The sequence below is a fragment of the Talpa occidentalis genome, unplaced genomic scaffold, assembly GCF_014898055.3.
Source record: "Talpa occidentalis isolate TD23 unplaced genomic scaffold, MPIMG_talOcc4v2.1 talOcc4.6, whole genome shotgun sequence".
Lineage (NCBI taxonomy): Eukaryota > Metazoa > Chordata > Mammalia > Eulipotyphla > Talpidae > Talpa > Talpa occidentalis.
In genome coordinates, this window is record NW_023604972.1 from 139,274,617 (window position 1) to 139,289,674 (window position 15,058).

A 15,058-nucleotide genomic window follows, 5' to 3' on the forward strand; every position below is an offset into this window, starting at 1 on the left:
GCATCCCCCGCTTCCCGCCGCGGGGCCCGGCCGGCCCAGCCTGAGCGCGCGGCCATGAGGCTGCGGGGACGGGGTCCTCGGGCGGCCGGCGCGGCGCCCCCGGGGCGGAACCCCTTCGTGCACGAGCTGCGCCTCAGCGCCCGCAGAAGGCCCAGGTGGGTGCGCGCCCCCCGCTCCCCGCCCGCGCCCCCCCGGCCCCGCGCCCCCCCGCCCCGCCCCGCCCCGCCGGCCCCGCGCCCGCCCGGGCCGCGCACCCCGCGGGGCCGCAGGAGGCCGGGCCGGGCCCACTTGTCGCGGGGCCGCGGGGGCCGCGGGGGGCGGCCGGGCCCGAGGTCGGGGCGGGGGGCCGGGCTGGGCGCGCGCTCGCCCCGGGGCCGCGATGCTCCGGGCGGGGTGTCGGGGTGTCGCGGGCGGCCCCCCCTGCAGCCCCGACCTGCCCCGGCTGACCCCGTCCTGCGCGGGGCGGAACTTTCTGGGGGCTGAGGGTTTGGAAGTGCGGCGCCCCCAGATGGGTGGACGGCGAGGCCCGGCCCCGTCTGCCCTCCCGGGGGGGCGGGGGGGCCGCGGGGAGAGCGGGGACCCGCACCCCCTCTCGGCCGCGCGGGGGACCCCGGCCCCGCCTGTCCCTGCCCAGACTCCGGCGGGCGGGCGGGGCTCGGCCCAGCCTCGGCCCAGACCCGCGGCCTTAGCGCCCTGGACGGCCCTTAGCGCCCTGGACGGCGCCCGCCCGCGCCCGGCGCCCCAGCCTCGCCACCCTGCGGGCGGCCGCCTCTGGGCTCCAGCCGGGCCCTGGCCCCGGGCCCTGCCTTTCGGGGAGCCCGACCCTCCCCGGAGGCCCTGCCCTCGCCCGTGGCTCTGGGCCGAGGGCGGCTCCCCCGAGCCTGGGCTGCCGCCGTGGCCCTCGGGAAGGGGCCGGGAAGCTCCGGCCCCCAGAAGGGGCTGCCCCACCACCTGCGGCCGGCCCAGCCCCCCTGCACCTGTCTGCGTGTGGCCTGCGGCCCCCCAGGCTGTGGACCGCGGAGCCCCCCTCCACCTAGGGAAGCCCACCCCCAAATCAATCGACAGGGCGGGCCCTCGGGCGCGCAGAGGCACCCCGAGGCCGGTGAAGATAGCCAGCGTGCACCCCGGCTCTGCCAGCCCAGCGGCTCAGGGCCTGCCCACCTGCCCCCGCCGGGAGCCGCCCGAGCAGCTCGGGGACGGCAGGGGAGCAGAATGCGGCCCCGCGGGGTGGGGTCTCCTGCGCTCAGCTGAGGTTTGTCCAGGTCAGGGGGGAAGTGGTTCATGTCACCGGGGCTTCGGGGCACCGGGGCCGGGCTGGGCGCCCTCCCCGCTCTGACCCCGTGGCCGCCCCGCAGGGCGGCCTTCCTGGAAAGCTGCGCTTCCCCTGCGCCCGGAGCTGGTCCTGGAGGGGCCGCCCCGCCCCACCCCACCCCACCCCACCGGGGTCCAGAGAGGATCCTGGGTTGAGCCCAGACAGGCTGCCTGGGGCTGAGTCACCCCAGGGCCGTGCACCCTCCGTGGCCACTCTGCAGGGGACCACGCCCCCCTGGCCGCACCTGGGGAGGTGCTGCTTGACCTTGGCCCCGAGCACCCCGGCCACAGGGCGGCCTCTGACGCAGACGCCCCTCGCCCACCCTCTCCTGCCGGGTATGCGGTGGTGCCCGTGGGCAGGAGGCTTCAGGAGCAGCCCTGGGCACCCGCGGGCACAGGGGGGGCCGCCTTCCTGAGACCTGGTGGCGGTGGCACAGCCGGGAGGATTTTCCGGAGGGGCCCGGCAGGAGGGCAGGGGAGGCCCCAGCCTCCGCAGGGCATTTGGGACCTGCAGGGCTGCCCCCAAGGTCCAGGGACCAGAGTCCCGCCCCCCCACTCTGCAGCCCTGGGAGGCGGCCGGCCGGGCCCTGTGCCCATGTCACGGAGGAGGTGACGGATGAGGTGACCGAGCAGGGCCCAGGGGTGGTGCCATGTGGCCACCTGGAGCCGCCTCCTCTCAGGACTGGCTGGGCACCTGACCCTGCTCCCCGCAGCCAGAGGATACACCTCAACCTCAACCGGCCACTGGGGGGTGTGGTCGAGGCTGCCGTGGGGCACCACCTCTGCCCCCCGCCCCTCAGACTCTTGTGTGGTCCCGGGATGGGCACCCAGGGCCACCAGCCCAGCAGCAGGCCCAAGGCTGCCCTGGGGGGGAGTGCCCAAGGCGATGCCGCCGGGCGGGGCTTCCGCAGGGCAGGCGCAGCCCTTGAGTCCCAGGCTGGGCGCACTTTGCCCCTTGGACTTCCTGCTGCGGCACCCATGGGAGCCGCCGCCTTCCTGAGCCACCGCCTGCCTCTGCCCCTCGGCCCCAGAGACGTCTGGGGCACCACAGTGTCCGTCCCGCAGCCGCGCCGTGGCCTGCCCGGGCCTCCCGCGCCCCGGCGTGGCGGCCTGCCGTGCTCAGGGCCGCGTGGGGTCGTGCACCGCGCCCTGCCGCGGGCTCACCCCGCGGAGTCCTCACGCCGTCTTCGAGCCAGAAACGTGTTTCCCCTAAAAACAACCTGTTTCCCCGGGGAGCTTCTGAGAAACCGTCTGTGTTTTTAAGCTCTGGGGCTTCAAGGGGGTGGGGCGGGGCTCCTCGCTGTGTCCCTGCGCCGCCTTGCGGCCCCCGCGGCCAGCGTCACCCCCGCAGCGTCCTGCAGCCCCAGCCCCGCGGGGCCAGGTGCCGTCCTGCATGGACAGTTGCCCAGCAGGGCCCGGTGGCCAGACACCACCGAGCCCCCAGGTGGCTCCGTGTAGGTGTGGAGGGGCATCTCCTCTGTGGAGCCCCAGAACCCCCAGGGACATGGTACCTTCGCTCAGCACATACCTGCTGGACTCCTCGTCCGCCCCGGGCCTCATCCCGCTGGTCAGTGGCCACTGTCACCAGCAGGGGGTCTGTGTGGGACATGGCTGAGCCCCCAGGTCAGGCCCACTTCCACCCCTGACCCGGACACAGCGCTCCAAGCTGGGCCCAGCAGCCCCCACTGCCGGCCCTGGACAGTGACCAGTGGACGGGCAAACCGCACAGGCCCTGACCAGCAGGTGCCTGGGTCGGAGCCTGTGGAGGCCTCAGGAACTCCCTCTGGGGTGGACAGGGGCTCCTGGGGCCTGTCTGGGCGGTGCGGGCGGCCCCTCCCTGCTGCCCCGCGGGCTGTGCGGTAGGCCAGCAGCCTCTCTGGCCTCTCGGGGTGCGCCGTGGGGCCTGGCCTGCGTGGCCACAGCTGGGGCAGGGCCCACGGGGCTCGGGCGGTGGCCTGGGGTCTGCATCATGTCGTGGGTGAGCCTGGCCCTCGGCGCTGGCCCGGCCTCCTCCCGGTGGCCGCTCCCCGGGGCCTCGTACTCGCGGGCGCCGTTCGGGGCCTGCGGGTGCTCTGCGGTGCCGGCGCCGGGCGCCCGCGGGGGGTGCGGCAGGTTCCCGCTGGGCCCGGGAGGCGTCCTGACACGGGGCTCGCGGTCCAGCGCCGTGGGCCTGGGGGTGCGAGGTGGTCGAGGTTGTGCGGGCAGGGCCTGCCCAGGGCGGGGCCCACTCGAGAGCTGGGGACTCGCGGAGGCGGCCCCTTCCCCGCAGCCTCCCTGGGCGGCGCGTGCCCCGCGTCCGTGGCTGCCGGGCGGGGCCCGTGGGGAGGCAGGGACTCGCCGGTTGGGGGGAAAATGGTAGCTGAGTTAGAAAAGCTCCATTTAATTTTAGACCCAGTGGGAGGCTGAGCAGCGACTTGTGTTCAGCAGCAGCAGGACCCTGGCGGCGTCCCCAGGTGGACGGACGCCGGTCTCCCGGCGGGGCCGGGTTTGGGGGTGCAGGCCGCCCGGCCCGGCACGCGGCCCGCCCGCTCCGGGTTATCTCTCGCGGAGGAGCTCCCGCGGGCGCGGCTGCACCGGCAGATAAGTAACGGCCAGGCCGGGGCACGGCTTGGGCCTCCGCGGGCAGCGGCTGCCCGGCCTGAGAACTGCGGCCCCTCCCGCAGAGGTGCTGGTGGCCATGTGGGGTGCGGGGTCCGTGTGTCTGCGCAGCCCTCCCTGGGGGCTCCTTTCCCCCCCCCCCAGCCCACGTGGGACAGACACAGACCCTGAGGCCTGGCCCCGAGGCCGCCAGGCCTGGCCACTGCTGCCTCCTCGTGCACAGCCCGGGGGTGGCCGGCCGGCGCCCTCTCCAGACACTCTTTCTGCTTGTCCTGCGGGTTTTCTGAGCACTTGGGGGGGCCTCTCCTTCCTCCGCCCCTTCTTCCTGCACCGTGGGGGCGCCGGTCTGCCTGGGGGGGGCAGTCAGGGTACAGGGTGGCTTTGGGGCATGGCCTGTGGAGGGGCAGGTGGCCGGGGGATGGGGGGACGGATGGTCCACCCAGGGGCTGCCAGGAGCCCCAGACGTCAGCGGCGGGAGCCCCCGGAGGCCGCGGTGGAGGCCTCAGACCCCACTCCCCGCCTCTCCCGGCAGGACGGGCCCACAGAGGCCCGCAGGCCTGGCAGCGGGGCCGGGTCACGGCAGGGCCGTGGGGCCCAGTGGGGCGTCTCTGCAAACACGGGGCTGGGAGCCAGGACGCAGGTCCCCCCGCACCGCGGGCTCCCCAGGTGCCGCCGCTCCAGGCAGCTGCACACGCCCAGGGGGGCCCGGGTGTCCCGTGGGGGTGGCTGCGCGAACCCCGGGTTCTGGCGGCCCAAGGGGCATGCTGCGTGCTGGCCAGCCGGCGTCCTGGTGTGGCATGGCGTCCTGATGGGGGCGGGCTCTGTGCCCCGACGCGGGGCCTCTGCTCTCCCATCCAGCTCGGGGCGCGTCCTGTCGGCTTCAGCTTGGGAGGGGCGGGCTCTGGCCCCTGGGAGCCGGCCGTGCGGGCGTGGGGGACCCGCTCCCCGTGGGGGCCCGCCGCTCCATCCTCTTTCCTCTCCCCGCTGAGCTGTCAGGTGGGGGAGGATGTGGCCAGCAGGACCCGGCAGGAACGGGGGCAGGAGGCCCGTAGCCACACCCCACGCCGTCACACACAGCTGGGGGTCTCCAGAGTCGGGGTGTCGGGACAAGCTGGACGGCGACGGGGACGCGCCTTGGTGCGGGGACAGCAGCCGGCGGGTGGCCGTGGGCACAGGTGACGGTGACCGTGGAAGGGCGCCCAGGAGGGCACACTCGGGTCACCCGGCGGCTTGGAAACAGCAGGAGGGCAGCTCCGGCAGCCCAGCGCGGCGGCCCCGCGTGAGCACGGACACGGGCTCCGAGCCGCGGGAAACCCAGCAAAGCGGGTTTGAGAGGGGGAACCGGGACCCCTAAGGTGCGGGCAGGCGCTCCGGTGGAGGCCCTGCGGCCAGCGGAGCCCGGGCAGCGGGACGGGCGCCTCCAGCACTCGGGGTCTAAACGACGGAGCAGCGGCGGGGGGCTCGCGGGGGCTGGCGGCAGGGCCTGGAGACGCCTCCACGGCCAAGACTTGGGGTCAGGCCTCTCCCGCCTCCTGACCCCGCGGTCATCTGACTGTGTGCCCACGGGCAGCCTGGCGTGGCCGGCAGGGGCCACCCTCTTCCACGGGTGCGTGCCGCGCTGGCCCCCCACGCCCACCCCTCACCCCTTCCCAGACGCCAGCTGGCCCAGTGGGGCGCCTGGGGGTACATGGGGGGCTGCCCCCATCCCCGGACGGCCTCAGCTCCATGGCGGCGGCGGCGGCGTGACCGAGGCTGTGGGGCCCGCCGGCCAGGCCCCGCGCTCACCGGCCTGTCTCCCCAGGTGGCCCTCATGACGCTGACGCTCTTCCCCGTCCGGCTGCTGCTCGCCGCCTGCATGATGCTGCTGGCCTGGCCGCTCGCGCTGGTCGCCTCGCTGGGGACCGAGGACCAGGAGCCTGAGCAGCCCCTGGCCCTGTGGCGGAAGTAAGTGGGGCCCTGGGCGTCTCCCACACTGCACGGCCTCCCGCCGCCTCCCTGCCCAGTGTCCAGAGCTGCCCTCTTCCCGGTCACCGCACCCCTGAGGGGGTCCTGTCTCCACCCCCGTCCCACAGGGACACACCTTCCCGCTTCTGCGACCCACTGGCCTTTGTTCCCAGGTCCACAGCACAGAGCTCCTGTGTCCCTGGCCTGCCCACCCCCGTCCCCAGCTCCCCAAGGCCCCCGTCCCCGGCTCCCCAAGGCCCCCGCTGGTCGGACCTTTTGGGCGCTGGCCTGTGTCGGGCCCGACCTGCCGCTCTGGGGCCGGCGTGTTGTGGCTCCGCTGGACTAACGAGCACGTGAGCCCGTGGCCCGCCTGGGCCGGGCAGTGCCGCGGTGCCTCGGCTCTGGCTTGGCTCGGAGCAGCACCTCCCGTGGGGCCGGGGCGCTGGCGGCTCTCCCCGGGGCCGGCGCTGAGGGTCCTCGGGCGCTTTGCTTGGAGACAGAAGCAGTAGCTAGGGTGGGGTGGCCGCGGGCCAGACGCCGGCTGTGGCCCTGGTGCTTGCACCTGGCGCTCGGAGCCCTCGGGTGCAGCCTCCTCGCTCCTCTGGACAGTGTCTGGTCTGCGGCAGCCCTGCCCCTGCGCCGACACGGGGGTGGGGTTGGTCTCTGGGGAGCACAGGCATGAGCATGTGTGTGCTGTGTGCACACGGCATCTACTTGAAAGGCGTGTGTGCGGTGTACACAGGGGGCGTGTACCTGGGTGTGTGCAGTGTGCGCCAGGGGCATGTGCCCAGGTGTGTGTGGTATGTACTGGCGTGTACCTGGGTGTGTGTGCGTGTGCACCAGGGCGTGTACCCAGGTGTGTGGAGTGTGCACCAGGGCATGTACCCGGGTGTGTGGAGTGTGCACCGGGGTGTGTACCCGGGTGTGTGTGGTGTGCATTGGGGTCTGTACCCAGGTGTGTGTGGAGTGTGCACCGGGGTATGTACCCGGGTGTGTATGGTGTGCATTGGGGCGTGTACCCAGGTGTGTGTGGAGTGTGCACCATGGTGTGTACCCGGGTGTGTGGGGTGTGCACTGGGGCGTGTACCCGGGTGTATGGAGTATGCACCAGGGCATGTACCCAGGTGTGTAGTGTGCACCGTGGTGTGTACCCAGGTGTGTGGCGTGTGCACCAGGATGTGTACCCGGGTGTGTGTGGTGTGCACTGTGGCGTGTACCCGGGTGTGTGTGGTGTGCACCGTGGCGTGTACCCCAGTGTGTGTGGTGTGCACCGTGGCGTGTACCCCAGTGTGTGGCGTGTGCACCATGACGTGTACCCAGGTGTGTGGGGTGTGCACCAGGGCGTGTACACAGGTGTGTGTGGTGTGCACTGTGGCGTGTACCCGGCTGTGTGGCGTGTGCACTGTGACGTGTACCGGGTTTGTGGGGTGTGCACCGGGGCGTGTACCCGGGTGTGTGGGGTGTGCACCGGGGCGTGTACCCGGGTGTGTGGGGTGTGCACTGGGGCGTGTACCCAGGTGTGTGGGGTGTGCACCGGGTCGTGTACCCGGGTGTGTGGGGTGTGCACTGGGGCGTGTACCTGAGCCCTCAGCTGCCCCCGGCTCCTGGGGGCTGCGGTGGGTCTGAGGACTCTGCTCGCCTGTGGGCGGCTGCCTCCTGGCTTGTTGTGCTGGCCCAGCCCTCGGGCCACAGCCCTGTAGGGTCAGCGCCCACCACCTGGCCGCCCGGGTTGTTGGAAGTGGGGCTGGGCGTGGGGTGGGTGTGGATAGTGTGGAGAGCACCAGGGTCCTGCCTGCAGCCTGGGGGTTGGCCCTGAACCCCGAGCCTTCTGCTGGCCATCCCCTGTCCCTGCCAATGTCCAAGTGAAGCCATAGCCAGGGCAGCCCTGGGCACCTGACCCCAGCCTTGGCCTGCATCCCCGCAGCTCTCACTGCGCACCCCCGGGGCAGCCACAGGCCCTTGGCCCCAGGCCCCTGGCCTCATGGTCCCGCCCTGCAGGAGCTCTGTGTCTGGCCCCCAGGGCAGCCTCACAGCCCCACCCCCACCCCGTGCCTGCAGCCCCGACCTGCCCCTTCCTGCCGCACATTTCCCCACGCTTGGGGCCCTGTCCCAGGAAGGCACCCAGATGTGGGCGTCTCTGCTCAGCGGTGCCTCGCCCCGCCCCTGCCGGCCAGCCTGCTCAGAGCTCCCCGCCCCCTGCCTCGGAGCCCCACACGCGGCTCCTCTGTGTGCAGGCGCCCTGGGGAGCGTGGCGGGCAGGGGTGGCACCTGTGGCTTGCCCGCTGGAGCACAGGCGCGGTGGCCGCCTCGTCCAGGCCCGGCTGCGGCGGACTGGCAGGCCCTCGGGCTCTCCCGGGAGGGCTGTGTCCGGTGGACCGCCCGGTGCTGGCGCCAAGGGGCGCATCCCTGAGAAGCTGGCCCTTGTCCCGGGGCCCCGGGTGTGTGCCCTGCGGTGTCTGCCGCGCCAGGGCCAGGGCCAGTGCCGGCCACTCACTGCAGAGATGCACGGCGTGCCCTCGCACTGCAGAGACGCCCTGACGGCGGGGGCGGGGGGGGTGGCAGGTGGGCACTGGCCGGCCCGTGCCCCGTGAGCATGGGGAGGTTCTGACATCAGCCCGACGCCCTCAGGGCACCCGCAGGCCCGCGGTGAGGCGGGGCGGCACAGCCCGCACACCCGGGGTGGGGAGGACCCGGGTCTTCGGGAGGCCTGAGCGGCCGCCGTGTCTTGCAGGGTCGTGGACGCCCTGCTCAGAGCCCTCATGCGCACCATGTGGTTCATGGGCGGCTTCTACCACGTGTCGGTGAAGGGGCGGCAGGCGCTGCCCTCCGAGGCGGCCATCCTCACCCTGGCCCCCCACTCCTCCTACTTCGATGCCATCCCCGTCACCATGACGATGTCCTCCATCGTGATGAAGGCCGAGAGCAGAGACATCCCGATATGGGGAAGTGAGTGAGCCCCGGGACCTGGTGGGCCCTCCCACCCCCACCCCCACCCCCACCCCCACCCCGCCCTCGGACCGTGAAGCGCAGGCCCTGCCAGGCGCCACGGGTGCTGGGCACTGGCCTTGGGCTGCCCCTGCCCTCCTGGCACCAGGGCGAAGCCCCAGCGGGACGTGTCCGCAGGCCCCCGGGTCTCGGCTCCCGGCGCCTTCCGCAGCCCCCAGCCCCAGCCGCCCCTTTGCCTGGAGCCGTGGCAGCGGTGGGGGCAGCAGTGGGGGCAGCGTTGGGGGCAGGGGTGGGGAAAGGGGTGGGGGGCTGGGGCAGGGCTTGGCGACAGTGTGGGAGCAGGGGGGCCGGACCCCGGCTCGGGGCCTGGAAGCTGGGGGGCTCGCAGGCCGATCTGCCGCGCCGGCTGGACAGCACAGGACCCTGGGCAGTGCCGGGTGGGGCGCGCGGGGGTGTCGTCCTGCGCCCTCCCGGACCGAGCAGCCGCCCCCGCCGCCTTCCCCAAGGGTCCGGGTCGGTCCTGGCGGGGCGCAGGGGTCGCTGCGGCCTCCCCGAGGCGGGGGGCGGGCGTGGACCGTGGCCGCTCTCGGGCCTCGCTGCCCTCGTGGGCGCTGTCACTGGAGCGCCAGCCCCTGGGCCGGGTGGGGGGGTTGGGGGGGCGGCAAGTGCGGGGCCGTGGGCGCACGGTGACCAGCCGTCCGCAGGGCCCCCCAGGTCCTCGGCCTGGACCCTCCAGTGGGGGCGGAGCCGCGGGGCGCTGGGCCTGGTGCTGTGGGGGGCTTGGGGCCCACTGTCCGGGCGCCGCCGGGGCTGCCCCCAGCCTGGCCGCGCCCCTTCTCTGGACCCGGCCTCGGAGCGGCCCTAGGAGGGCCCCCCGCCCCCTGCCCCCCCCACCGGGGCCGGCGCCCACCAGCCTGTGCCCGCAGCCCTGATGCGCTACATCCGGCCGGTGCTCGTGTCGCGCTCGGACCAGAGCTCGCGCCGGAGGACGGTGGAGGAGATCCGGCGGCGCGCGCTGTCCCGCGGGCGGTGGCCGCAGGTGGGCCGGGCCGGGCGGGCCGGGCGGGCCGGGGTTCTGGAGTTTGAGGAGGGAGAAGCAGGCGAGAGCCCCGGGCGCGGGGCCATTCGTGGGCCGCGTCCTCTGAGCTCTGGGGGGTGGGGTCCCCGGGCCCAGCCACCACCGGCCGCGCGTGCCGGCCCGGAGTCCCATCCAGCGGGTGAGCCGGGCAGCGGCCCGCGCCTCTGCGCTCTGGCCGGGCCCGGGCAGCCCCTCGAGCCGGGACGTTTGGGCCCCGGGTGCTGACCCGAGCCCGGCCCCCTGCTCCGGCCAGCCCCCCAGCCTGACCCCGGCCACTGCCTGCCACCACGTGCGGCCTCGACCGGGTCACCGGCCTGGGGCAGTTGCTGGCCTGGTTCTCCGGGGGCCTGCGTGGCCCGCCCTCCAGCGCCGCCCGCGGTCAGCGTGCATCCCCTCGTGGCAGCGTCTGTGGGGGGGGGCACCCGCCGGGCCTCCTGAGCTGCCCCCGACACTGGCCCCTCCTCCTTCCAGATAATGATTTTCCCGGAAGGCACCTGCACCAACAGGACCTGCCTCATCTCCTTCAAGCCCGGTACGGGCGGCGCCCGTTGCCAGGGGACGGGACACACGCACTGGCCACGGGTGGCCCCGTGCTGGCGGCAGAGACGCCGCCTCATGCTGCGCAGGCTCGAGGGCGGGCCAGGGTGGCCGTGGGACCGTCTCTGCCCCCCGCTGTCTCTGCAGCTCAAGGACGAACCTGAGGCCAAACTGCGGGGGGCCCACGGGGCCCTTGGGTGTGGGGACTGTCCGGGGCCGGCCCCTGCACCCCTCTGCGCCCCACCTGGGCCTGAGCCGTCCACGCCCAGGGGCTTGCCACTGATCACTGCCGGTCTTACTGACCTCACAGTGGCCTGCGGTCAATGTGGCCGGCAGAGCTGGGGTGCACCATGTCCTCCCCAGGAGCCGGTCAGTGTGCTTCCCACGCGTCCTCAACTGACAGCTCTGGCACGCGGCCCGGGGCATGGGGGCTGCCCCCAACTCTCGGAGCTCAGCCAGGCCTGACTCCCTCGTGCCAAGTGCCCCGCTGCTGGGCCGGTGAGGCCTGAGCCGAGGGTGGGAGGCAGCAGCCCCCACCCAGCGCGGCGCTGGCAGCGGCTTGGGCTTCTGGGCGTGGGCAGTGACTGGTGGGTGTGGACAGGCCCCAGGGGTGCCGGAGTCACGCCCCCCCCTCCACAGGCGCCTTCATCCCCGGAGTGGCCGTGCAGCCTGTGGTTCTCCGCTACCCCAACAAGCTGGTGAGTGTCTTGGGGAGGCCAGGCCGGGGCTGGCACAGGAGTGCCAGGGCCCGGCCCAGCCGTGACACATCCCTTTTCTGCCCCAGGACACCATCACGTGGACGTGGCAAGGACCTAGCGCGTGAGTCGGCCCCGCTATGTGTGCGTCCACCCCCGGGTGGGGCAGGGGCTGCCCCGCCACCTGCCCGCGCCCGCCCCGGCCCGCTGTGAAGGCTTCAATGCAAGCGGCCGGGGCTCCGGTCCTGGGACCTAACTGGCCGTCTTTAGCCACAGCAGGAGGGTCAGTGAGAGTCTGCTCCTTCCTGGAGGCCCCGGCTGAGAAGCAGGCACAGGGCAGTGGCGGGCAGCCCCTGCCAACTGGCAGGGGGCTGGGGTGGGGGGAACCCACAGGACCCTGCTCTCTTGGTGTCCAGGACAGGTCTCTGGGGGAGGCTGAGCAACCTGTCCAGCGACTGGCCATGATGGGGCGGGAGGGGGGCGCCTGGGGAGGGATCTGTGAGCGAGGCCCCCGGGGACTGGATGGCCTGCAGAGAGGAGGTGGTCAGGCAGGTCCTGAGGTCAGGCGGCAGCCACAGATCGGGGCTGCCTGGCGGGCCTCCACAAGGGGCTCGTCTGCTGTTTCCTCCAGGCTGGCCATCCTGTGGCTCACGCTGTGCCAGCCCTACAGCCGCCTGGAGATAGAGGTGTGTACGAGCTGTGCCCCCTGGGCTGGTGCACATGGGGTGGGGGGGCCTTGTGGCGTCCTCGGGTCTCTCGGCGGCGTGGGGGGGTCTGCGGGGCGGGCCACATCCAGGCCTGGCCGCGGGTGTCCCAGCTCACAGGAGCTCCCCACCTTCGCCCATCCTCTGCCCGATCCCGGGTCCACGTGGACAGAACATCCTCGCCTCAGGGAGGCCTCAGCCCGTTGCCCCTTGGGCTTGGGCATCTGGGCCCTGCCACACGCGTCCTCTGGTCCCCACGAGCCTGCCGGGCGCTGCCCCCAGCCGCAGGCGTCCAGAGCCCTGACACCCCCTCTGAGCAAAGCTGCCGCCCAAGGGCAGGTCACGCCTGGTGCCGGGTGCCCAGCGTCAGGTGGCCGGCGTTCAGTGGCCAGCGCTGCCCCCTTGGGTGTGGCGCTGGCCGTGTGGGCTGACCCGCACTCTCCGCAGTTCCTGCCCGTGTACCACCCCTCGGCGGAGGAGAAGCAGGACCCCGCACTGTTCGCCAGGAACGTGCGCCGCGTCATGGCTGAGTGAGTGCCTGGCCCTCGCGGCCGCCGGCGGGAGACAGTGGTCGGCTCCGTCTGACACGTGCGGCCAGCGGCCCCCGGGGCAGCGCGGCGTGGCAGCATCCTGGCCCCACGTCCCCTCGCGGCTGTGTCTGCGGGTGGGCTGAGCGCCTTCCTCTGCCCGCAGGGCCCTGGGCGTGTCCGTGACCGACTACACGTTCGAGGACTGCCAGCTGGCCCTGGCCGAGGGGCAGCTGCGTCTCCCCGCAGACACCTGCCTTCTGGAGTTCGCCAGGCTGGTGCGGGGTCTGGGGTGAGTGGCCCGGCGGCCGCGCTATGGGCCGGGCACTCCTGCCGCTTCCTCCTCCAGCACCCCCAGCCTGCTGACCGCCTCGGGACCCTCCCAGCCCGGCGGCCGCACACGCTGGCGCCTGTGGGTCTCCCTTTCAAACACCGCTGTCAGGCGCGTGTCCAGCCTTGTGCGGCCGGTCTCCGGCGCCGGCCGGAGAGGGACACGCTCATCCCTTGCCCTGCAGCAACTCCCCCGTCCCTTTGAGCCCCCCTCCACAGCCCCCCTCTGCAGCCCCACCGCTGAGCAGCCCCCCTTCTAGGCTGAAGCCGGAGCAGCTGGAGCAGCAGCTGGACGAGCACTGTGAGCGTGCCCGGCGGCGGGGCCCGGCCCGGCTCTCGCTCGAAGAGTTCGCGTCCCAGCTGGACCTGCCCGTCTCCGAGCCTCTGAGGGACCTGTTCTCCCTGTTTGATGAGGTACAGCCCGGGGCCGCAGGTCCAGTGGGCTGCTGGGGGATGGGCCAGTCTGAGTGCAGCTCTCCCACAGCACGGGGACGGCGACGTGGACCTGCGGGAGTACGTGGTCGCCCTGTCTGTCGTCTGCCGGCCGTCGCGGCCCCTGGACACCATCCAGCTGGCATTCAAGGCAAGTGCTGCTGGACCTGGCATCCTTGGTCCCTCGTGGCTGTCTGACTGCTCCATCCCCCACACCTGTGCTCGTGCCTCCCTGCAGCAGGGCCGGTGCCTGCGCCTGAGGCCGGACACACGTCCACCACGGTGTGGGGGCCTGGGGTGGGGGCGGCTGGGGGGCAGGCTGGGGCTGGTGTGAGGGTTGTGGGGGCTGCTTTGTCCGGCGCTCCCACATGCTCAGTGCCCGGACGCAGCTCCTGGGGCAGGCGGCTGGGGCAGGGGTGGCCGGGGGCCCTGCACAGCCCACGCCAGGCCCGGTGGCTGCTGGTGACCGTGGCAGGGACCAGGCTGACACAGCTCCCCGCAGATGTACGGGCGGCAGGAGGATGGCAGCATCGACGAGGAGGCCCTGTCCACCATCCTCAAGACCGCCCTGGGCGTGGCGGAGCTCCCTGTGACCCGCCTGTTCCGGGCCATCGACGAGGAGGCGCAGGGGCGGGTCACGTTTGGTGAGTGGCCGGGGGCAGGACACAGGCAGGCCCCGGGGACCCCCGCTCGCCGGGCGGCTGATCGGCCTCCCTGCCTGGAAGGTGGGCGCAGGTGACAGAACCCAGGCTGGGGGCTGTGAGCTCGGACTGGTACCATCGCTGGCAGCCAGGAGGTCCGTGTGCCCAGCAGCGGGGCCCGCAGGGGTTGGGTGGCCAGGCCCAGCCCCAAGAACTCAGAGCCCAGGACTCAGCCTCAGACGGGCAGCGCCTGGGCCCGCATGTGCCTCTGGGCTCCCAGCACCAGCCCAGCCAGAAGGCGCACCAGTGCCCCGGGCCCCCCAGAGGCAGCGGCAGACCCTGGCCCGCGGGGGCGAGGTGGACCCCAGGCCGGACCACAGGCTCCTTTGTCTCCACAGACGACTTCGCCAGGTTTGCGGAGATGCACCCCGACTTCGCTGAGGAGTACCTGCACCCTGCCCAGCAGCATTTTGAGAGTAGCTCGCAAACGCCCCCTTCAGTTCCAACGCCCAACGGCTTCTGTGCCGACTTCAGCCCCGAAAACTCGGATGCCGGAGTCCGGGGGCAGCCCCTCAGCAAGAAGCTGGACTAGGACGGCGGGTCCTAGAGGGCTGGCCGCTCCCTCTGCAGCCGCCTCTGGGCCGCACCGGGGCCCCAGGCTGTGCTGGGGCCTGGGCCGGCCTGGCCGCTGTGGGTGGAGGCACTGGCCGAGGGGCTCGTGGCGCAGGGGGCACACGCTGCGGGCCCCGTGGCGTCCCGCGCCCAGGCTGCGCCGCAGCCGCCCTGGGCCTGCCCACAGGGCCGCCCGCCCACCGGCCCCGCTCTGAGCCGCCGCCACGGCCCCCCGACACCGGGTGGAGCTGTGGTTTTTAAACGTTTCTATATTTGTGGGAGCTCGTGAGTATTTTATAAACTTCATTTAGATACTTCAGGAAAAATCCAGCATTTTTTTTTAGGATGAAAATCGTTTTCTACTTCATTTCTCCGAGGGTCGGACGACTCTCAGGGGCACTGAGGCCGTCGTCCTGCCCGGGCCGCCCACGACTCCTTCTCCGCATCCCCCCCTTTTCCAGGCCCTTTTTATAAACCTCGGGGCCTGGTGTCCGCCTTGTGGGGCCGGCCGGCCGCTGCCGTGAGCCCAGGAGCTGGCGCTGGGCAGCACAGCCCGGCCGAGGCGCAGGGGTGTGGGCCTGACAGGCGCCGGCCGCTCGCCACACGCAGGCCGGCGGCATCGGGGAGACGTCTGTGTCCGGCGCCTCCCACGCACGGCAGCCTGGCCCCGAGCCCCAGGCTCCACGGCTCAGGCGGTCCCACG

At 73.2% G+C, this 15,058-nt stretch overlaps 1 protein-coding gene across 2 annotated transcripts; it reads left to right on the forward strand.

Moving 5' to 3' along the window:
- Positions 1 to 54: 54 nt before the first annotated feature.
- On the forward strand, positions 55 to 14,461 carry LPCAT1 (lysophosphatidylcholine acyltransferase 1). Of its 2 annotated transcripts, none has more exons than XM_037530217.2 (14): positions 55 to 159; positions 5,711 to 5,853; positions 8,585 to 8,799; positions 9,726 to 9,838; positions 10,349 to 10,409; positions 11,054 to 11,112; positions 11,199 to 11,233; positions 11,741 to 11,795; positions 12,261 to 12,343; positions 12,507 to 12,632; positions 12,931 to 13,084; positions 13,155 to 13,253; positions 13,605 to 13,746; positions 14,142 to 14,461. In XM_037530217.2, exons 1-14 carry the CDS (start codon positions 55 to 57, stop codon positions 14,333 to 14,335), a joined length of 1,584 nt encoding a protein of 527 aa, XP_037386114.1. In that variant the 3' UTR covers positions 14,336 to 14,461. The 2 variants fall into 2 exon arrangements, with proteins under 2 accessions (XP_037386114.1, XP_037386113.1); XM_037530216.2 differs by having other exon boundaries at positions 86 to 155; positions 14,142 to 14,460.
- Positions 14,462 to 15,058: the final 597 nt, after the last annotated feature.